This window comes from Stegostoma tigrinum, chromosome 15, assembly GCF_030684315.1.
Source record: "Stegostoma tigrinum isolate sSteTig4 chromosome 15, sSteTig4.hap1, whole genome shotgun sequence".
Lineage (NCBI taxonomy): Eukaryota > Metazoa > Chordata > Chondrichthyes > Orectolobiformes > Stegostomatidae > Stegostoma > Stegostoma tigrinum.
In genome coordinates, this window is record NC_081368.1 from 58,475,022 (window position 1) to 58,499,570 (window position 24,549).

Consider the following 24,549-nt stretch of genomic DNA (forward strand, 5'->3'; position numbering starts at 1 on the left):
TTTCACACTAAAAGTTGAAAACATAACTGACGTAATTCTATATGAAAAACACACCATCACCTTAAACACACATTCCATAGATTGAAAAGGTTAGAGCTAATGTGTTTCCATCATTTATGTACAAAGCTGGAATATTTTAGCCAAACAGTTATTAACCTTTTTACTGCATCTCAGATCTTAATCTCAGATTTCCTTAACATTCGGTATAACAGAATATAATACATTCTACCGTAACGCTAAAACTTATGCAACTTTCTACCAGAGATTCGACATTCACTTGAAAGGAATTAATTTCCTCAGATTTTCAGTTTCCTTGGATCCCAGTTGACTCATTTAAAACTGCCCACTCTTCGTTATGTCTCCCTGTACCTACACACCTACGTTGCAACCCCCATCTGCGCCACCACTCTTTTGAGGCTGCCTGTTTTCCTCCCACCATCCTGCACCCTGATGGACGTCTCCATCCTGAGCCTGACAAATGCAACTTCTGGATTTGGCTCCCCTGCCTTTTCCCCTTAGCCCTATATGTTCCTCTCTTTGGACCATTTTCTGTTTATCTTTTGGAAGCCTTGACAGAATCAGCTCCACCTTGCAGTCTAACAGTATCATCTGATCCTAACCATTCACAATGTATGAGGTTTTCCGCATGTTGCCTCTGTTTCTTTTACAATTCACTTTATATTGCTGTGTCTTGTTCTTGACCCTTGTGCCAAAAGAAACAGTTTCTCTTCATTTAATCTGTCCAGAACTTGAAATGACAGTTGTCTGTGCACTCCATAACACATTTAGAATTATTTTCTTCATTAAATTGCTTCTCCCTCTTCCTGCTATCAAAATTAATCATTTCAAACTTGCCTGCATTAAATCCCATTTGCCAATTACCTACCAATTCTCTCAGCATATTCCCTTTAGAAATTTGTCACGAGCTTCCTCACAGTCTGCAATTTGTATGTCATCCAAAATTTTTAAAATTGTGCATTGTGCACCCGGTCCTAAAACTGACTCATGGATAACCTCACCAAATAGCATTCCTCATACTGAAAAACAACAGTGCACCACTACTCTCTGTTACCCATCACCAACTTTGTATCCTTGTTTCTACTGTTCCCTTATTGCTTGGATTTTAACTTGGCTGAGAAGCTTGTTATCTGAAACTTTTAACAACAGCCTAAGTTCACTTGGCTGTCAGTCAGTTTGATAATGATGTCCCCACATGTCGTGAGCTTTGTCAATGTGTCTGAACAAGCTTATATTTGACCTGAAGATTTTTGGGTACATGGACTGTGCAAGGTAGTGGGATCTGGACCAGACATTGTTGGTTAATGTGATTTCGGTTTGGTAACATTTAACTGAGCTTCTTGAATGCACAATTGAAGAAATCAAGAATACCCCTCACAGATGTAGAGTGGCCAATGATACTGCGGCAATCTGCAAAATTGTAGTCCATGTAATCTGTGGTGGTCAGTTTAGTTTTGACTCTTATTTCTACATTTATTAGCATGTGGTTCCCAGAGTAATCCTAGTTTTATTGCCTTCAAAGTTCTGCTTTTTTGTTTCCTAATTCCATGAACTATACCTGCAGGGCATCATCCTTCTTTCTACTGGTGTCATATATGATAAGAGCATCGAACATAGGAACAGGAGTAGGCAGTTCAGCTCCTTAAGCCTGTTTCACTTTAGTTTTAATTTTGTTATTAGACTCTTAATTCCAGATTTTGTTTCTTTTTAATTGAATTCAAATTGCAGCATCAACTGTGGCAGGATTTGAACTTGGCTTCTCATAACATTACCTTGGTCACTGTATTAATAGTCTAGCAGTAAACCCACGAGGCCATGGACCCTGGTTGTTTACCTCCCCCTCTCAGAATGTACTGCAGCTGTTCAATGATATTCTTGACCATTCACTAGGAGGCAACGTACCATTCTGGACTGATGACACAGCCGCAGAAATACCTGAACATTCCCTTGTCAATTTCTCCACTGTTTATTTTCCAATTTTCTAATCTTCTCCTGCCTCTACTCCATCCTTACCAGTGCAACTAAACTAGCCATTAACTTGGCTCTGGCTGCAACCACTGTAGAACCATGACTGTTAGCGGTATTCAGAAAGGTATCATGGCTGGAGAGTGAGATGCACTCAAGGGATTTCCCCCAGTACCTGTCTGGCTTTCCTTGAGTGCTTAGAAGTCATCCATTTCCTACCTGCATTTCCTCAAGTTGTGATACTGACTGCATACATGAAGTCATTTTTGAAGCTCCCAGCCTTGCAGATGTGCTGCAATGATGCCAACTGCTGCCAAAGGTCCAGGAAAGATAACGATACAGCCTTAAGATTAGAACTAGGCCACTCCAGAGTGAAATCAAGAAACAATCTTTTACACAAAAAATAGGATAAAATGGGAATTCAGTAGTCACAACTGTAATTTTTTTATTGAGTTGGAGGTATCAACAGATGTGGAGCAAAGACAGGTTAGTGAAGTTGTGACACGTCATCTAGCATATAAATGAACAGTGGAGCAGCTTTGAGGGGCGAAATGATCTGCTCCTTTTCGATTAATTTTGGTTCAGGTAAAGGAAAGGAGAGATGAAAATGAAGGCATGAAAGAAAAGTTCTTCAGACCACCGTGGGTGGTCTTTTTACTTTCTGGCACCTTCGGTTTTGAATGAATAAATTTTATGTTTAAATTCTAATGATGTATTTTTAATACTTTTTTTAATGAATGTTTTAAATTTGCTTATTGCATTGGACATAATTAAACGTACGTAGGACTTAAAACAAATATGGATATGTTAGTTTTTTTAACCATTGTTGATAAAACGAGTAATGTCAGTGGAACATTTTATGCAAAAAAGGAAATAAAAAACCCAAAAATGTCTAATAGTGGAAATAATAGTATTGATAAGCATCTTTTGTGTTAAACCAGTGATTGAATATGAAATTCTAATTATGTTTGGTTCAAGACAAAGGGACTATTTCTATTGATTAGATACATGGTTGTAATATTTTTAATGCTTTACCTAGATTTCTGGCCTCTTGATCCCCTTAACTACATAATGCAAGGATTGCTAAGATTTATTCATCCATCTCCCAGCCTGATGCCACATTTCAGAAAGGCATTACATATGTCAAACCAGTGAAAGGGACCTTGATGTTTGTGAGGACAGAGTGAAACAGGCTGATATGCTCGAACAGGTTGATGTTAGGAAGGAGGACGTGCTAGAAATTTTGAAAAAACGTGAAGATAGGTAAGTCCCCTGGGCTAGATGGGATATACCCAATATTTTACGGGAAGCGAGGGAAGAGATTGCAGCGTCTTCGGCGATGTTCTTTACGTACTCGCTGTCCACTGGAGTAGCACGAGATGATTGGAAGGTGGCAAATGTTTTTCCGTTGTTCAAGAAAGGAATAGGGATAATCCTGGGAATTAAGAACCCATCAGTCTGTCTTCTGTGGTGGGCAAATTATTGGAGAGGATTCTGAGAGATAGTATTTATAATTGGACAAGCGTAGTTTGATTAGAAATACTCAGCATGGCTTTGTGAGGGGCAGGTCAAGCACACAAGCCTTATTGAATTCTTTCAGGATATGACAAAACACATAGATGAAGGTTGAGCGGTGAATGTGGTATATATAGATTTTAGCAAGATATTTGATCAGCTTCCCCATGGTAGGCTCATTCAGAAAGTAAGGAGGCATGGTATTCAGGGAAATTTGGCAATTGGATACAGAATTGGCTATCCAGTAGAAGACAGAGAGTGGTAGTAGATGGAAAGAATTCATCTTGCAGCTTGGTGACCAGTGGTGTTCCGCAGGGATCTGTTAAGGGGCCTCTCCTCTTTGTGATGTTTATAAATGGCTTGGATGAGGAAGTGGAAGCATGGGTTAGTAAGTTTGCCGATGACACAAAAGTTGGTGGAGTTGTGGACAGTGTGGAGGGCTGTTATAGGTTGACAGGATGCAGAGCTGGGCAAAGAAGTGGCAGATGGGATTCAACCTGGATAAATAAGTGTCAAGTGATTCATTTGAATTTGAATGCAGAATAAAGGGTTAATGCCTGATTTTTGGCAGTGTGGAGGAACAGAGGGATCTTGGAGTTCACGTTCACAGGTTCCTTAAAGTTGTTACCCAAATTGATAGGGTTGTTAAGAAGGCGTATAGTGTGTTGTCTCTCATTCGCCAGGGAATTGAGTTTAAGAGCTGCGAGGTTATGCTACTATAAAAGCATGGTTAGACCAAACTTGGAATATTGTGGTCAGTTCTATTTGCCTCATTATAGGAAGGATATGGAAGCTTTAGAGAGGGTACAGAGGAAATTTACTAGGATGCCGCCTGAATTGGAAAGCTGGCCTTATGAGGAAAGGTTGAGGAAACTAGGGCTTTTCTCATTGGAGTGAAGAAAGATGAGGGTTGACTTGATAGAGATGTACAAGATGATGAGAGAGACATAGTTAGAGTGGATAGCCAGAGACTTTTTCCCAGGGGAGAAATGACCATTGTAAGGGGGCATAATTTTAGGGTGATTGGAGGAAAATGTAGGGGAGTTGTCAGAGGTAGGTTCTTTACACAGAGAGTGGTGAATGTGTGGCATGTGCTGCCGGTGGTGGCACTGGAGCCAGATACATTCGAGATATTTAAGCGACTCTTGGACAGGCACGTGAATGATAGTAAAATGTAGGGTATGCAGAGTAGGATAATTAGTTGGCACAATGTTGTGGGCTGAAGGGCCTCTGCTGTGCCATACTGTTCTATGCTTTTATGTTTCTATACTCGTTCATAATTGGTTGCTTTTGGATTGTCTATATTTGATTAAAAGTACCGTTGCTGGTTTGCAATAGAAATACTTGCTAAGAGGTACAATATATTAATCGGGATTGTAAACGAACACCCTTGGTACTGTGTGTTAAGAGCAGAATACCTTTAAAAGCAGCTATGCAAGATTAACTTGCACCAGTGTTGACCTCTGCTACAATCAATCAATGTCTATGTATGGTTTTTTTTATCCTTATCAAATACATGATACCTGAACTGACAAATAATATTTCAAGCTTTCTAGTGCCCTTGGGAGATCCTTTAAAAATTAATTAGAGAAACACTTCATATTGTACTCGATTGCCTTTAACTGAATCCTCCTCTCTTGCACTTGATGAAATAAATTACACACTGTGTGAATGGAATACGTACAAAAGCAGCCAAATTGCTATCTTTTAGACCAAATGAATTTGTGATGTGCTAAAAGGTACATCAGTTTTCTACACCATGGGGGTCTAATTCAGAGTAGAACTACTGAAGTGTCATAATATTTTCATTTACCTTGAAGTTAGGTCCAGAAAGACAAAGTCAAACTTAATTGACTATGGGAGCAATATCACCATTGAGCTAGCCAGAGATATGGATATACAGTATTTATCTGTTAAACGTCCGTCTTGATACTGTGAGATAACTTGGCTGGGCAATGCATGTTGGTAAGCTATTCAACCACTACAGACCTTGTAGTTGAGTCTAATTTTATTTTCATCTGCAGTCCAGCCATCAAGGCTGAACCCAGTTCTCTGTTCAATGTCCATATGCATTTCCACTGTTTGGACTGCTGGGCATTGATTTTGGATCTTTGCTTCAGGGCTGATTATCCCATGCCCTAAACTGTGGCTTGGAGACCAATTATAATGGTCTCTTGACTTGTTTCTTGACTTTGCTTATTTCAGACGCAGAATGGGAGATAAGTTCTGGGATGTTATACTGTAGGTGATCTAGCTAACCACAGAATAGGCCCAAATAAAATCAACATAGTGATGAATATCTGGAATAAGAGAAAATGCAGGCGATGCTTAAATCTGGCACCATCTGTGGAAAGAGAGACAAACTTACTGTTTTAAGTCGAATAAACCTGTTGAATGCTAAAATGCATAAATGGGATAGCACTTTGGTGCTTAAGTGTTTAACTGGCATGGGTTTGAGGGATTAAGAGTTTAAATACATTGAGTTAATGAGTACAGTTCTTAATTAAGATTTTGAAAACAACCGACATTATCTTTGCTTATCAACCATTTGCAGCTGATTGTTACATTTAATGTTTAAAATCTCTTTATAATTAATATATGTGCAGTTATTCTGTCTTTGAATAGATAATTGATTCGTGATGTATCTATTCATCCTATATTTCAAAAATTCACCTGAGCTATGAATATCTTTTGAAAATTTTACTTGTAAGTTTATACGTATTTTTCATGTCGTAATTTTTTCAATTATTTTTACACAGCGGAAAACAACACCTGTGCCTTCTAATGTGCCTTCACCTGGACCACCGCCACCGCCACCGCCACCTCCCCCTGGTGGAATTCCAGCACCACCACCCCTTCCAGGGGGCGTTGGTCCTCCCCCTCCCCCTCCACCTCCACCACCACCACTTCCTGGTGGCCCAGGCATAGCACCGCCACCACCACCGCCACCGCCACCATTTGGGGGCCCTGCTCCTCCTCCTCCACCCTTCGGGGGACTAGCCCTTCGCTCGCAGGCTCCTGCAGCACTACCATATGGACTACAGCCTAAGAAACAATACAATCCAGAAGCTCCGATGCGAAGAGCCAACTGGTCTCAGGTGAGCTTTTGTTAAATGAAAATGTATTTCTTCTAGTGTCAAATATTGTATCATTTGATGTTTTAGCTTATACTAACAGCCAGCCTGAAAGATGACTGCTCTGGGTAGATTTTCTTTCAAGGAAATGTCTGCTTAAAATTGCACATTACAAAATCAGAGCAGCCTAGATATGTAATTTAAATGTTCAAACAACAGTTGAAGGAATAAGCAGACATTTCCACTATGTTCAAATGTTCAGATTTCTTCCCGTTTGTTCTGTCGTTCAGCCTTGCACCTCCCACTCCCCTTAATGAAATGAACTCGCCCTTGTCTCTATTTGAATCTACCACTATTCCTCTGCCTTATGATTCTGATGTCATTATTCTAGGCTTGTAGCCCCCAAAAATAAGATACAAAAACAATCCCCAATTCTACCTTTAATATCTGCATTGCCTGTGAAATCTTTATTATCTTGCCTCCATCAGGTATCTATCATGAGAAGCCAATTGATTTCATTGCCTACAGAATTGAAGCCATTTCGGCTGCATTGCATCATAACCTTTCCCCTTACTGGCAAGTCACTGCTTGCCACATAACTTGTTCTTATCCTGACCATAATCTCCTTGCTTTTTAATGTATGTTTAAACTCTTAATCCCTCAAACTCATCCCAGTTAAACACTTCACCAAAGTTACTTTTTGGGAACTCAAGTCATTGAAAATTTTTTGGTTAATTTTCTTCAGGCAGTCCATCTCCTTTTCAAAATCACCACTTATTTCCATCTCCTCAAAAATCATTCCAATGAAATGTATGTTGTTAACCACCACCCAACTCCAAACAAAATCCTAACTTAGCTTTCCCACAAATTCCTGTTTGAATTTCTTTAGCCAGGTTTCTCTGCTGCAACATCAAAATTGCCCTGATCAAGGCCTTGCTTATATTTTTTGAAACTGTGACTCCAGGATACCTATAAGGTGACCAAGCATGTGGATGAGGGTAGGGCAGTTGACGTGGTGTACATGGACTTCAGTAAAGCCTTTGATAAGGTTCTACATGGTAGCCTATTGGAGAAAATAAGGAAGCACGGGATTGAGGGAGATTTAGCGGTTTGGATTAGAAACTGGCTTTATGTAAGAAGGCAACGAGTGGTGGTTGATGGAAAATATTCAGCCTGGAGTCCGGTTACTAGTGGTGTGCTTCAAGGATCTGTTTTGGGACCACTGTTTTTTGTCATTTTTATAAATGACTTAGACACAGGCATAGGTGGATGTGTTAGTAAGTTTGCAAATGACAAAGTCGGTGGAGTGGTGGACAGTGTGGAAGAATGTTGCAAGTTGCAGGGACACTTGGATAAACTGCAGAATTGGGCTGAAAGGTGGCAAATGGAGTTCAGTGTGGATAACTGTGAGGTGATTCACTTTGGGAAGAATAATAGGAAGGCAGAGTACTGGGTCAATGGAAAGATTCTTGTAGTGTGGATGTGCAGAGGGATCTTGGTGTCTATGTACGTAGATCCCTGAAAGTTGCCACCCAGACTGATAGTTCTGTTAAGAAGGCTTATGGTGTGTTAGGTTTTATTGGTAGAGGGATTGAGTTCCGGAGCCATGATGTCATGCTGCAACTGTACAAAATGCTAGTGCGGCTTCACTTGGAATATTGCGTGCAATTCTGGTTGCCCCATTACAGGAAGGATATGGAAGCATCGGAAAAGGTGCAGAGGAGATTTACCAGGTTGTTGCCTGGTCTGGAGCGAAGGCCTTATCATGAAAGGCTGAGGGACATAGGTCTGTTCTCATTGGAGAGAAGAAGGCTAAGAGGGCATTTAATAGAGATATACAAGATTATTAGAGGATTAGTTAGAGTGGACAGTGAGAGTCTTTTTCTGAAGATGATAATGTCAGCTTGTACGAGGGTGCATAGCTACAAATTGAGGGGTAAGACAGATGTCAGCGGCAGGTTCTTTACACAGACAGTGGTAAGGGCGTGGAACGCCCTGCCTGCCAGTGTAGTTAACTCAGCCACATTAGGGGCATTTAAACAGTCCTTGGATAAGCATATGGATGATGATGGACAGCGTAGGGGGCTGGGCTTAGATTAGTTCACAGATCTGCGCAACATCGAGAGCTGAAGGGCCTATTCTGCGATGTATTGTTCAATGTTCTATGTTCTGTATGCACCAAATCTTCTTTCTGTTTTAACTCTTCGGTTGCTAATCTACTGTTGGACTAATTTTCTGACATTCAGTTTCGGATCATTTATAATCTCTTCCAGTGTTTTATTTTTGCCACTGACGGTATCCCTTCCCTAAACATTGTCAGAACCTGAGTCAGTAGGAAACTTGTTATTCTCTAGCTGATATTTTGACTTCAGTGCTTATACCTGGTAATTTTTTCCACTCATCTACCAATGTGACTACTTCAATCTATCTGTTGGTTAAATTCTTTCATACATGGATCACCTTCAGACTTGACTATTGCAATTGCAATATCATGTTCTCCAAAAATGTCAGCCCACCTAAAACTCTGCTGCTGTATCTCTATCATTTGCATTCCTGTACTTCCTGACTTGTATTTTGATCCCTTTTCTCCAATGTTTCACATGTACAATTATATACTTAAATGCTTGAAATGTATCACTTTTTCCCTATTTTTGTTTTGCACTAGTAACCCAGACTCTGAACTTTCTATTGGTGACACTACTTTTATATATCTAGGTACCACTTGTAGGATTTTTTTCATTCAGCACTTCTGACTCCATTTCCTCATTTTAAACATATGTTTAAAGTCCATCTTGACCAAGCTATTGCTAGCATCCCATTACAGCTTCTACACTATTTTGCTTTGTAACAACATTTGACTTTGGTAAATTGTCTGTTAAAAATGGCAAATACCTTTGAAAAGGTTAAAAGAATAGGAATAATTAGATAGCAGTAGTAAAGAGCTGTCACAGACATGATGGGTTAAATGTCTGTTTCTTGTGATATATAATGCTATGAAACCAGTCAAACTTGTAACCTTTTGGTTAAAATATCATTAAGGAACCACTTAGGGATTTATATTATGCAGTTTTAATGTGATTGATACCCAAGTCTACTCATTGTGCTACTTTGCATCTCCCACTTAAGAGTGAAAATGTACTTACTTGATGGACTGTCAGTTGGGATCCCATGATTTAATGAGCTCATGAATTCTCTTTCCTTGCCAAATAATAAAGGATGAAGTCAGACAAGAAGCTGCACACTACAGGTTAGCAGTGACTGATGGAACACAACTTCGTTAAATATCAGATATACAAAAATTAATAAATAGGAATAGATGCAGTCAGGGCTGTCTAATAATTTGAATAACCATTATTGGACAGAGTTACTTAAGAAAATCAATGATAATCCATCAGTATTTTACAATTGAACATTCCTGGAATGTGTATTTTCGAGTTCTGTCTGAGATTACTGAAAATCGGTGAAGTACAAATGGGGTTACATCTCATAAAATTGAGAAATTAACAACATTAGATTGCCAGCTTTTAGTTAGTAGATTTTTGTTTTAATTATACATTATAGCTTAAAAGATCAGATCTCTGTTGAGATTTGATTGTGTGTAATTTCCTTTGCTGAAATTGAGGCAATTGCTTCGGGCATCTTAAGTTCCTGAGCCACTGTGGAGATGGGGAATTTCTGTTCTGCTTGAATCTTCATGTTTGGTTGAGCACCACTTGCACATGAGTATTGATGTCTCCATCTTGCTTGATCTCAACAATTGTACAATGAATTGACATATCTGTGCTTGTAACTGACTGCTGTAGATGCACATTGTAATGTTCAGATCGAATGGTTCTGGAAACATTTTTCCCAGACCCCTGGAGGCAGCTTGAAATGCAGAGGAACCAGGAACATTTTAAAAGTGCATTGATGTGACTTCCAGATGTTCTGCCTCCAGCTGCTTTTCCCCACGACTATTTGCAATCCTGGGAGACAACCCACCCAGCAGTAAGAAGCCAATTAAGGTCATTAAGCTTCCAATCATTTGTTGTTTTCCTCAGGCATTGGCAATTTGTCAAAGGTGCATGGGGCTCTGGCTGTGTCTACAACTTGTCTGTTCGTGAAAGCGAGAACACAGTTGGAGATTGGACCACAAATGTGTTGTTATCTTCAAATGAATGCACAGGTTGCATTCTGCACATCTCCATGCAAATACTTTCAAGTGGAAGTGTTTCCCTGCTGATAAATCTCACAGTTTTAGATTGTAGGATTTTTCTGTTGGTTCCAGCTTGTGCCATGTCTCTATCTTTGTCTTTATTTCTCTGCTTTCACCCATGGGGTACATGCCTTCATGCCTAATGATGCTAATATCTTCCCTTCCCTTGTCCTGATCTGACTGACCACCCTCTTTCTAGTGCCCACACACTATCCATCATTACATTGTGTTTCCTGAAAGTGGCTCCTTAAGAAACTATCTACAAGAAGATTGCACCAAACAATCAATTATTTATTCTTCTAAATTACTGAGCAGTATTTCATTCTCATTCATTCTGTGGCATTGGTATACTTGTGGCAAAATTCAGTCCTTTATGTCTTGAAGAGTACCTTTTATTTGTAAAAGTATCTTTACCTACGAGATATAGATTGAGCATGTAAGAAGGCAGGGAATTTTCTTGCTGCAGATGGAATCTAAGCATAAACAAGATAAAGAAAGACTAATACTTTCAAACTGACTGGTGGATTGCATGTGCCCTGTTTTTAAATTTGAAGTTTAAAAGAAACTTTGTGTTTAACTGACCAATCGAGTACCATGAGGGTCCATTTTTTTCTTACCCCAGTTGTGAATTATTCTCCAGTATATTTGCTCAGAAATCTAATTTTGTGAAATGTGGAATTTTATTGACTGTATGCACAATGTTTCTGCAAAAATGTGACAGAATGTGATATCTATATACAAATGCTGTTTGATTGCCACACGTCTTTTCCGAATGACATCATCTTTGTATACACAAAACTTTATGGTTGTTAGCTTAGAAGACTTTAAGGATATTTTAGCTGCGAAAATCTTTGCTCCTTAAAACCCCTCTCTTTTTGAGCATTGTTTTACCTGTCACTTCCCAGCATTCAATTCCACTTAAACCTGTATCTTAATAAAATTTCAATTAAGCCCACCATTTACGCAATTTACAGATTAATTTTTCTCTAGCTTCATGTCCATTCTCTGTTTTTTTACAACTCTGAGCTGTATCTGGGCAATTTTCTTTGTGTTAAAGTTGTAAAAGCAAGATGTTACATGTTTTGTTGAATTTGAATTTAATGTTACAGGAGCTTTTTAGAGAGCGGCAGTTTTTGATGACGATTCCTCCTTGACTGACTGTCAATTAACTGGGGAGAAAAATCATACCGCCTTTGGCTACTGCCTTGTCATTCTAATATTATAAAGATATGTGCTTTAGATATATTCCAGAACCTGCGTTGACCTTGGAAAGTAACTACATTGACGAAAATATTGAAATGTGCATGACTGCTTTTTGAAATAGGGATGCAATGAAGATATATTAATGAAAAGCAGTTGTGGGATAACAAAGTTCCAAAAGGGTATTAATATTAACAAATGTATCGTTTCATTAAACTGCTTTGTGATTTGTTAATTTCCAAGATTGAACATCTTTTCTAATGTGACTTGAGAAGAATTGTAAATTATGCCGGCTGTATTTTTTACCTCACCTCAGTGAAGAGAAAATTGCCATGGTCCCAGAGAACCACAGTCTATGCTGCAATTAGAGAGAAATGACTGGTGGTGAGGTTAACTGTTGGGTCACCATGTGTCAAACATGCGAGAAACTGGAGCCTTCATGGTGACCTCAACTGGTATAGAAATTGAACCCACGCTGCTGATATCAGCAGTTGATGACATCAGAAATTTTGTTTGTCATCATAAAACTCTAACAAAGAAAACTTTGAAATTGTGAGGATAAGTACATTTTTAAAATCTATTTGACAGTGACGTGATAATAAAGTGGTAATCTCATCAATATATTTGATCATTTTCTTCTTCAGGATGTTATTACAAAGCTAAATCAAAATAGAACTCAACAAATAAGCCATTTGGTGCATTTGGATTGTATCTTTTCTGAATATCAGATTTATCTTGTCATCAATACTCTAGCAGTTTCTTAAACAGATTGTTTTCTATAGAAGCTTCAAGTATTCTTTCGATCAACTTATTTTAGCTGTTTCACACACTGAACAAATACGTATTTCTGGTGTTTGATGGAAATTTTATCTTAACCAGCGGTCTCTGTTCTTTTATGTTACTACCTTGTAGTAATTATTTTAAGTTTATTTTCTCTGTTCTGTTAAATGTTCGTCATATCTCCTAAGGTTACCCAATGACTTTTTTATGCTGATGTGGACTTCAAAGGTACTATGAGTCACTGTTGTTTAAAGCTGCCTGAATCAAATTGTCCTTCCTAGTAGATCAGTTGGGCACATGCAGCATTGTCCACTTAGGACATTGTGTATTTTTGGTCATGCGTTCTGTGGTCATTTTGTGGCTGAGAACCCAAACCTAGAGCCACTTTTCTGACCATGCATTCAGGTGTTTCTAGGAGGTGGAAGTGGTCCTTGGCCTTGACATAGTTGATGTTCCTTTCTCCAGTTCCTTTTCCATACTTCTTGCTGGCATGTGTTCCTGAAGAATTATGCCCCTTCATACAGGAGCTTCTTACAAGTTGGTTTCTTATGAACAAGAATTTCCCTGGCGTTAATATCTATGTTACATTTCTTGAGGAAAGCCTTCAGAAATGCTTCCTTTGTCCTCCTTTTCTTCAAGTGCCTTCCTTGAGCTGGGCGAAGGGATTTGCTTTGCCAGGCACAACTAAGCACATGGTTGGTCCAGTGGAGTTGAATTTGGATGTTCATGGCCTTGATGCTTGTGCTATTGGATGCTGATGTGAGTGTGCGTGCCCTTCCAGCTGGAAAACTGTCTCAAACAACGTTGATGGCACTTCTCTAGGATCTTGTGGTAGCATCTGTATGCAGTCCGGGTTTAAGAGTCATATAGAAGAGAAGGAGCGATGACTACCTTAATCACAAGGATGTTGGTATCAGTATGGATGTCACTGTCGTTGAAGACTCTTATCATTGAGTGTTGAAGACAGCACTCGCACATTGCAATGTTGAATATGCTTGTCAATATCATGGCTTAAATGAGAGGTAGCTTCCCAGGTAAGGGAAGTGTTCCATACTTGGGAGAATTTCTCAATCAGTCTTGATGGAAGGATCGACCAGAACTGGACGTAATTTGGTTGGCAAAGGATTTGACTCTCTTTTTGTGGTTGAGGCTGAAACCAGTTCTTTGGTACTCTTCCAAGAAGGGAGGCTTGAAGATTCTGTTTCAAGACAACAGAAATGGCATTGTGATCTGCATTCTGAAGTTCCACAAGTGAGTTCAGTATTGTTTTCTTCTTGGATTTCAGCCGGTACAAACCTGAGTCTACTCCGCTGCAAGTAGTGGGCTAACTTCTGACAGAAACGTAGAGAAAAAGGTCAACAGGTTTCAGTGCTAGTAATTGAATTTGTGCAGGGTGTGGGAATGACATCACCTGTGGAGCTGGACTGTGATGTCTGTGAGAGAGGGAAGTTGAGTGTTGGGCTTTCACGCAGAAATGTGTGGTACCTGCAAAAGAGGAATGAGTGAGCTGCAAAAGTATATTCCCCAACAAGTTCCGTACTGCAGAATTCTAGGCAAATCAGACTGGTTTGTTTGCTACTGGGGTAAGCATTATTGCAGTCATAGAGTCACGGTGACATACAGCACAGAAACACACCCTCCGGTCCAACCAGTCCATGCCGAACACAATCCAAAATAAACTAGTCCCAATTGCAAGCTCCTGACCCATATCCCTTCAAACCTTTCCTATTCATGTATCCATCCAAATGTCTTTTAAATGTTGTAATTGTACCCGCATTCACCACTTCTTCAGGAATTTCATTCCACACACAAACCACCCTCTGTGTAAAAAAAAAAAGCCTTACGTCTTTTCAAAATCCCTCCCCTCTCACCTTAAAAATGTGCCCTGTAGTCTTGAAATTCCCCACTTTAGGGAAGAAGACAACTGCTATCAACTCTATCTATGTCTGTCATTATTTTGTAAACTTGTGTCAGGTCATGTGTCAACCTTCTACACTCCAATGAAAAAATAGCCCCAGCCTATCCAACGTTTCTTTATAACTCCAGCTTTCCATACCTGGCAACATCCTCGTAAATCTTTTCTGAACTGTCTCTAACTTGATAATATCCTTCCTGTAGCTGGGCAATCAGAAGTGGATAGTGTTCCAGTAGAGGCCTCACTAATGTCCTGTACAACCTCAACATATTGTCCCAACTCCAATGCTCAAAGGACTGAGCAACGAAGGCAAGCATGCCAAATGCCTTTTTAACCATTCCTGTCTATAGGTGATGCAAACTTGAAGGAATGATGTACCTACACCCTAGGTCCCTCTGTTCCACGACACTACCCTGGGCCCTACCATTAATTGTATAAATTCTACCCTTGTTTGCTCAAATTACACTGAACCCCTGGAGCCTCTTGATACACTGATTCCACATTAGAGGGATTACACTGTTACCTCCTTAGCCATCCTCATTTAGGCTTGCTTACGTGGATGCATTGTCTCCCTCCTCCAGTTCTAGCGAAATCTCAGCTCACTGAAGTATCTCAGGTTTCATAACATGACCTCCAGGTAAGCATGAGAAATTGAGACCCTTTCCAGATCTCTCTTCACTCCTGTACCTGTTGTAGGCTCAAAATTCCAAATGCCGTATAAAAAGAAACAAGGGTAGGCCATTTGGCACTTCAAACCAACTCTATCATTCGGTATGGTCATATCTGATATTGTAACCTCGTATCCTCATTTCTACCAACATTTGATAACCTTTCATCCCCTTACTTAGCAAGAACCTATCCACCTCTGCATTAAAAACAGTCAAGGATTCTGCTTCTACCACCTTCAGAAAGCGAGTTCCAAACAAGCAAGGCTGTCTGAGAGAAAACAAAATGCATCATCGCCATTTCAAATTTACAGTTCTTCATTATTTTTCGGAGTGACCCCGAATTCTTGTTTCTCCCTGAAGAGGAAGTATGATGTTCATATTCACCTGTCAAAATCTCTCAGAATCTTATAATTCAATCATGTTGCCACTTACCTTCTTAAAATCTGGCCTGTCTGACATTGCCTCATAAGAGAATCGACCCATTCCAGGTATTAGTTTAATAAAACTTCTCAGAATTGCTTCCAGTACAGTTACATCCTCCCTTAAACAAGGTAACCAATATTGCGCACAGTCCTCCAATGCAGTCTCAGTTCCTATATAGTTAAAGCACAGCCTCCTCCTTTTGCAATCAAGCCCCCTTGCGATAAATTATACCATTCTGTTAGCTTTTCCAATCACGTAGTATCCTGAATGCTAACCTTTTGTGATTCATACACTCCCAATTGTTATGCACCTCATTGTTAGACTATCTTAGTATTTTAACAATATGCTTCCTTTTTATTTTTCCTGCCAAAATCAACATTCTTCAATATTGTATACTTTGCTTTGCAGATCTGTGACCAACCAGCTAACATATGTACGTGTGTGTATATATTGCTTCTTTGTAGCTCCTTTTGTCCTTTTCACAACAGCATATGCACCAATTCACTTCTATCTACACCACCTGTTACTTCCTCAGAAAATTCCCAATAGATGCATTAATTGTGATTTTTTTTTCCAAAACCATGTTATCTCTGCTTGATTCCCTTGAATGTATCCAGGTGCCCTGCTATGACTTCCTTCATGACATTTTTTTTAACATTTCCCCAAAAACAGAGATTAAGCTAGCTGTCCTGTAATTTTCTGCTTTCTGTCTTAATCCCAACAATTTAAATTAATATTTTTTAGTGATACCTCACATACAAATCTTGGCAATGATTTTCCAGTGCTGGTAAATTTGTGATAATCACTGGGAAGAAAATGCAAGAATTTCTCATTGGCATGTGAGTCAAAGAAAATAGGAGTGGTAAAAACCCAATTAGCTGCTGAAAATCTTGCTCTGATTGCTGTTGAAATGCCTTTCTTGTTTGTCCAGGATCTTTGAGGAAATGCTGTATATAAAAAGGACAAAAGTACAAAACCCAATAGAATGTCCGATAGATAACCAGTCTTATTCGAAATATTAAACAAAAATGCATAACTGCAGCAAGGATTAGGATAGGCATAGTCAGGTTAAAGCAGTTGGTGGAGAGTATAAAAATCCCCAAGGTAGGTAGACACCTGTAATTAGCTGCCAGATTGTACTTCAAATAGGAATGCCTCTTCAGCAAAATTGTTTAAGTTTCTAGAAAATGAATGCTCACTGTGTAACAGTGGGAAATCTGAAATTTGTGTTTTCTTTCCTTCCAGAGGTATTTCATAATATGTATGAACAGGTTGATTTAGGGAAAAAAAATGAACTGGCTTTCACCTCAGTGAGGCATTTGGCTTTTGGATAAGGAGGGGATCCAGAAGGGAAGGGTAGAAGCCAGTGCTTGTACTGAGCAACAGCTCTAAATCACAGAATACCTTCTTCTGCCCCTGATTCAGTGATTAGGAGAGCAATTATAAAAAGGCTAACATGCTGATTCTTTTAAGGCCAAAGTAATCTAGATTGGCTTAGTATATTTGAGTTCTGATCTAATGAGATGAATCTTAGTAAGTAAACAGAATGAGACTTATTATGAGATGTAGGAACTGCCGATGCTGGAGAATCTGAGATAACAAGGTGTAGAGCTGGATGAACATAGCAGGCCGAGCAGCATCAGAGGAGCAGGAAAGCTGACGTTTCGGCTTTGCACTCTTCTTCAAAAAAGGGTCTAAAGAAGGGCCCAGACCCGAAACGTCAGCTTTCCTCCTCCTCTGCTGCTTGGCCTGCTGTGTTCATCCAGCTCTACTCCTTGTTATCTCTTATGAGATTTATTATATTACTCCAACTACTGATAATAAGCTTTGACAGTACATGGCCCAACAAATATCACCACAAAAGGGTAGTGTTTAATGCACTTGATCAAGTGATAACCCCACAGCACGTACTTAGTGTAGTATTTGGAAAGCTGACAATCTTAAGTTTAAAAAAAATAAGATTTTAATAACATTTGTTCTTGTATAATTTTAAAGGAATTTGAATTATCTTAAGTAGCAGACGCAAAAAATCAGACTGAGCCTGTCATTTTTTCACAAAGGTCATCAGAAACTTTGCAGTCGGTGCTAGTTGTGTAAGTAGTAAGGAACCATATTTTAAGGATTGATTTCATGATTAAAATATAGAGCAGAGTTTACATTACTTTATCATCTTGAGGTGCATAGTATGTCTTGTAATTGCTGCAGATACATGGCACAGAGTACTATTCATTCTCTGTTTACTGTTTAATAAATCTGTTGTACATTTTCATCTCAACTATTATCTGATGGAGTGTTCATTTTTATATCCATTGTCATCAAGTAAATCATGTGATAAAGTGTAGTATGTTATGGGAACGTGGTGTATAGTGACAAGTACTCTTTCCATCTCCTAAAGTTCACTGTATTTTTCTGGTTTCTGAGAGAATTTAGCTTTGTGGCATGTGAATTCAAAAGCCTGGAGAGCTTTCCCTAACAGTACTGTATGTGTCCTGCCGTTCAAGAGGCAGTTCACCACATCTGATGGGCAATAAATGCATGCCCACACAGCAATGCCTACATATCCTGATGGATTGAAAAATGTCTGCTGTGGTGTGATCAATAATACATCCCAAAGAAAATATCTAGATTAAGCGTGCAAATGATTAACGAGATGTCCTCTAAATGGCATCTTGGAATTACTGCCCGGGTACAAATCAATTTTGTGAAGATTTGATTCTGGTTTCATTGGTATATGGTGTCTCGATCAGACAGGGTGTCTAAGTATTTCTAAGAAATCTTAGAAAATAAAACCCTCCAAATTGATAACAGATAGTTGTTAATTCAGGCAACACTTAGATATCGTTTGTCTTTTTTAAAGCAAGACTGCAACTTGAAACTGGCATTCCGGAAAAGACAAAAGCTGTATTAGTAAAAGTATCTAAATGTTGGAACAGTTTGACTGCTGAGATACTTCGAGTTGATGAAGAGCAATCACTTGAAGTGGAATTGTTTCTCCCCCACTCTAACACCATTATCTCTGTAGTATATCAAAATCCACACTTGGACCTGTTCTATTTCTACACACTGTACCGGAACAATGATATCAGAAGACAAATTGGCAGATTCTACAATAATGCTGGCGACACCTAACTCTACTTCATCCATTTGCTTAACTCATCCACTGCCTCTAATTTGTTTCACTTCTTTTGGATGGCGCATTGTCAATGCTAGCCATGATTATCCCTCTGAAACTGAGCATATCTTTAGTGCAAGTGCAAATGAGTGTAGAAATTTTAAACTTTCACTGTGACACTTATTGCAGCATTGCAGATTTTTTAAAAAACCTCTCCAGGGGCAACAATTGTTGAAATCAGTTGTTATGACACAAATTTCCTCCCTTCCATTGATGCTTGAATCATAGATTGGTTAGAGCACAGAAGAGAGTCGTTCAACCTAAAGTCCTGCCCCACTACCTCCATAGGATGTCTATTCTAGCTCTGAACTGCTCATTGCATTGAGAATGCTTTCTCAACTAGGCTTTTATTCTTTTGCCAATCAACTTTGTCTTCTAGTTCCACCTGTGGTTGCCAAAGGGAAAATATTGTAAATATTGCATTTGGGTAGTGTTTTTCATCAGCATTGGACATTGCTTTATAGCTAATCCAATGGTCACTGCTGTTATCCAAAAATCATGGCAGTATATCCCACAAATAGTGATGTGATGATTGAGATTATCTGTTTTTGTGATATTTATTGAACTGTAAATATTGTCAAGAACACTGGGGATAACTTAACTGTTCTTCAAATAATGCCATTGGATCTTTTTACATTCATTTCAGATATGTGACATTGGTTTAACAATCGACTCAAAAGACAACATCTCCTGTAGTGCACCAGAGTGCCAGATTTGACTTTACAATAATGAAGAACCTTGTGAGTCAGGCAGAAATGCTATCAGCTGACTCTCAACTGGCATTCTCAACACCAATTCTTGCTTTCTGCTTTGTTGAGATTCCTCCTGAATCTGAAACCTTTAGTGAGATCTCATCTCAACCTTCTCTTCAATACTGCAGTCCCTCAGCCTGGAAATCTTATCTCCATTTTCTATGGAGTCTCATGTCAGGGGTCAAAATATTTTTGCTTCTTGGATTGTTTCTTTTGAGTTTTTCTTTGTCTCCTCTGAACTGATCCATAAATGTTCCTCACCTGACTCTTGATCCATTTATTCCTACCTCATTTCCCAAAGCTATATGTATTGAGTTGGCAATGTATTGAACAAGATATATTTTCTTGACACCCTACAGAAGCTCTTCTGTCTTCCTCTAGCCTGTACACAATTGCTGTTCTACTTTCCTAGGATTATTTTCATCCCCTTCATTATTCATCTATAGTTCTTGCCTCTCTGTAATTTTCCTCCAAATGTACACAAGTTTTCTCACACTAGTTGGTAACCTAATGTTTCTTCACTCTGTAGATTCTAAATTTGACCACTCCAGGGCATTCATTCTTCAGCATTGCAACGTCCTCCATAATCAATACTGCCAACTCACCGCCTTTCTTTTCTTCCTCATCTTTTCCAACTGCCTTGTTTATAGGACCCAGTGAGGTCTTCACTGAAACAGAACATCAGATTTCAATGTGGTAATTTGCACCTATAGCTGATCAACAGAATTATTAACTTTGTGTATTCATTTGCATGTATTGTATATGTGACTTAGTTTTTTTGTACTTCCACTTGTGTGACCACACTTATTTTATCACTTATTTATTATTTATTACTCCATTGCCATCTGTCTTTTTGATCTTTTGCACACTTTGTTTATTCCTTCCTAATTCTGATTTGATGTTCACATCCTCCTGCCAAGTTATTGCCTCTCCAGCAGCACTGGAAAATTGCCCTGTGAGTATGTTGACCCTTAGTTTGTTGAGATACAACCTGTCCAGTCTGTGCAGGCTTTTACCTACTCAAGAGCTTTTCCCCATGAGAAGAACAAAAGCAAAGTTGCTGGAAAAGCGCAGCAGCTTTTTGCAACAGGTTCTGTGGAATGGTCACCGCACCCGAAACATTAACTCTGATATTTTTTCTTCACAGATGTTGCCAGACCTGCTGAGCTTTTCCAGCAACTTTGTTTTTGCTCTTGATTTACAGAATCCGCAGCTGTTTTGGCTTTTATTTAGCTTTTCCAATGTTGTAGGAATCTAAAGCCCTTTCTCTTGCATTTCTCCAGTCACATATTTATTTGCTTTATACTCCTGTTTCTATGCTGACTAGCATTAGCAGCAGGAGTAATCTATTCGTTGTTATCTTTCGAGGCCCTGCTTGTTAAGTTTCCTTCTTGGCTCCTTAAAGTTTGTTGACATCACTTTATCCTTCATTATACCTATTTTCATAGAGCTGAGATAGAACATTGCCAGTATCCACCACTCATTGCGGTGGCTCATTGGAACATGAACTGCACTCAGGGATGCCAGCACTGGTCTTTATTGATTGGTTGACAATCACCAACGTTCCCATTACTGTTGCTTCCTGCACTTGGACCGCTGAGATCTGGTATAGCGGCAGCTTGTGGAAACAGAATTCATGCAGCAGCATCCATGACAATTGACATCTGCAGGACATCTCAGCGGCTGTGCAGCAGCTTAGAGGAAATATCAGTAGTCAGACATTCTCTCGCTTTCTGCCAACTCATATGCTGCAGGTTGACCAAATGTGTTTTCTGCGGAACAATGAGCCTCATCTGAAATATCAAAATGACATGAGCTGCTATTCCAGCTCAGAAACCCTGAGCTCAAGCTACTGAAGCTGACAATAACCCCTGTATATAATTGCCCAGGAAGCAGAAGCATTTGAAGTTCTCGAGTGGCAAAGGGACTGAGATCACCCATCATGTCGCTATTTGTGAGACTAACTAAAATCTTATGTATAAAAATGTTAATCTGGTGTGTTCAATGATAGTTCCTCAGTTCTGACTCACCTCCTTATCTTAAAGAATAAAGTTAAAGTGGCATGCAGTTGCCAACCTGTCGTCCTGTAACATTGCTCCTCCTTTTATTATTTTCAGATTAACTTTTGAGTCAGTGTTTCTGTGATCTTTGCTTCTGCATCTGCCACACTGTTGTCATTCCACTCACTTCTTTTGGTATTTATTTCGTCAGCTTAGTAATTTGTGCCACTTTATATCTCCACTCTGCTCCAGGACCTTCCACTGTACAAATCATGTAAAATGTTGCAACTCATTAAGGTAACTGGATAACAGCAATCTATATAATAAATATTGCTCAACATCTGGTTTGTTGCTGGAAATATAACCTCCAAATTGTGGAGTGCATACAGCTCTCCTCCTCTCTCCCGCACAACGTCAGCCCATTTTTCAGTCCAGTGGCCCTTCTATTTCTCCTTGTTTCAGATCTCCAGCTCTGACAGTTTTTCGTTTTATTTCAGGATGATAGATTTCCTTCCCTAAAAGACATTAATGAACTAGCGAGTAGTTTTTTAAAAAATTATTATTTAACAATCTACAATGGTTTCATGGTCATCATTTGGCTCTTGCCTCCAGATTTTTATTGAACTTAGATTCCGCCATCTGCCATGGCAGGATTCAAACCTGGTTCCTCAAACATTACCTGGGTTCTGGATTGACTCTCACAATAGTACTGCTAGGCTATCACCTCTGTTCATTTTTAAAATATGGTTTAGTTTTAATGATTTTTATTTCTTAGTTGACAAGGTTTGCAACAATACGATTGACTGCTTGCACACCTTGAACCAATCACAGCTCCTTGCTGGAAATCCCACTAATCTGCACTCTAATCTTCTAGAAGGATGATCATGTTCATCACAGAGGTCATTGGATTTCCTCGTCATCAATAGTTGTGCCCTTGCTTCGTTGCTGACCAGAAAATCCAAGCCTTTAATCAGTCCTTGATACAATTCTATTCTTTAGTCAATGACTCCCACTCCTTGACTATAAAGCATGGTCTCCGTCTAGATTTTAGAAGATTAATTTACTGTTTTTTTTAAAGCAGTCTATCTCATCTGTTGACGTTGTAGCAGAAGTACACATCGTTGACACCAGTCATCTGTCATTGTATTTGAAATAGTTTGTGTCTGACAAAACTACGATTTATTGGGGCTGGATCTGATACTGCAATGTTCTGCACCCACTGTATTTGATGAATAAGCATTATAACTTTTCATGCAATGAGAACTGAATGTCTGATTGACAGAAAAATGTCAGATCATTGGATACCTGAAAATAATCTGATATTTTGAGTGCAATTCTGCATCTGAAATATTGTGCTGTGTAAGAAATATTTCAGCTTGCCTTTTTAATGATTAAAAAAAACTGTTAATTTAAATAATCCAGTTGTGAAATAAATGATTTTTTTGTTCGAAGTATCAAAATCTTGTGAGCATTAGCACGGCACATTATATCATTATTACATATCTGTTGAAATGTAAGTCATCTATTTTTTTGAAATGCCAGTTATGAAGACTGAGATTGTACTGTAAGTACAGAATTGGCATTTTAACTGTAATTATGCTTCTATCTACTTCCGTTTACTGGGAGTTTCTAAGATCTTCATCAATTAATTTGAAATTTTTTTTGAGATTTCAAGCAATGCGAAGTATATGCATCTATCTGACGACAGTCTTCATGTTATTAGAATCTTCTTGACATTTTTTTCATCGATTTAATAATGTCTTCTGATATTTTTTGAACTGGCTACTTGCATGAATGTGAAATTGTATCCTCTTCCATTTATAATAGTGGATCAAATGAAGATGTTGCTAATAAATTTTTGAAGCTATGTTTTTGTACATGTAATTGGCATTCCTGTTTGTTCACCAAGCGTTTAGTCAGCAGTGTCTCATTTATAACAGCCAGATCCTTTCTTGACTTCAACTGGCTATCGGATTTTTAAATAATTCCTTCCTCTAAGAGATCTTTTTATCATAGAATTTTCCCTCTGTGCAATACATTTCTACTCTTTCTCTTTCATATATGCTCATATGCTCTTATTCTTTATCTGAGTGAACAGAAGCTAAGGTGAAAGGCTCACCACCACCTTAATAATGCATTAGAAACATTTTAAAGAAGATTCATTTGATTGATTCCTGAGATGAAGAGATGATCTTCTGAGGTTGATAATCATCAGAAGCATAAGAAGTGATCTTACTGAAGATCCCGAGGGAACTTGACAGGGTGGCTGCCATGAACATGTTCCCTAGTGAGAGAAGTTAGCGTAGATAAGCATAGTTTAAAGGTCAGCGCTTTCCCACTTTAAAGGTATGAGGAGAGAGAAGAAAAGAAATGAGAGTCCCTAGAAAGCACTGGAGTTAACCAGGATTAATGAATATTTTGAAGGTAGGGTTAGTAGTCTACAGCAGCTATCAGTAGTCAACAGGAAATTAGAGTTCAAGCCACAATCAGATCTTTTGTTATTTCTTTTGTGTTCCTATTCTGCAAAGTAATGTGTTTGGTGAGTTAAGCAAAGCAAAGTCAAGGTGGTGGAGATTGGAACCTTGGAATATGCATCCACGGATCCTTGAATGTGGCAGATTGGATAGACAAGTCGGGTATATACAGTGCATTGTTTTGCCAAGGATATAACATTGTGCAGTTCTGGTCAACACAGTACAGGTAGAATGCAGCAGAAAATACAGAAAAATATACGAGGATGCTAGTTATTAAAAAAAAATTAGCTCTAAGGAAAGATTGAGCTTGTATTTGGAATAGAAGCAACTGAATTGAAATTTAGTTGATCAATGTAGAAATATGAAAGGCCTAGATAAAGTGGAGAGGAAGTATTTTG

At 38.8% G+C, this 24,549-nt stretch overlaps 1 protein-coding gene across 5 annotated transcripts in view; it reads left to right on the top strand.

Annotated features, from left to right (window-relative positions):
- diaph2 (diaphanous-related formin 2) overlaps positions 1 to 24,549 on the top strand; it is a 632,555-nt gene that overhangs the window by 256,196 nt on the left and 351,810 nt on the right. For all 5 annotated transcript variants that reach the window (XM_059651484.1, XM_059651487.1, XM_059651485.1 and 2 more), the window contains one exon: positions 6,258 to 6,596. In XM_059651484.1, coding sequence (XP_059507467.1) covers positions 6,258 to 6,596 — 339 coding nt within the window. The remainder of the gene's footprint in view (positions 1 to 6,257; positions 6,597 to 24,549) is intronic.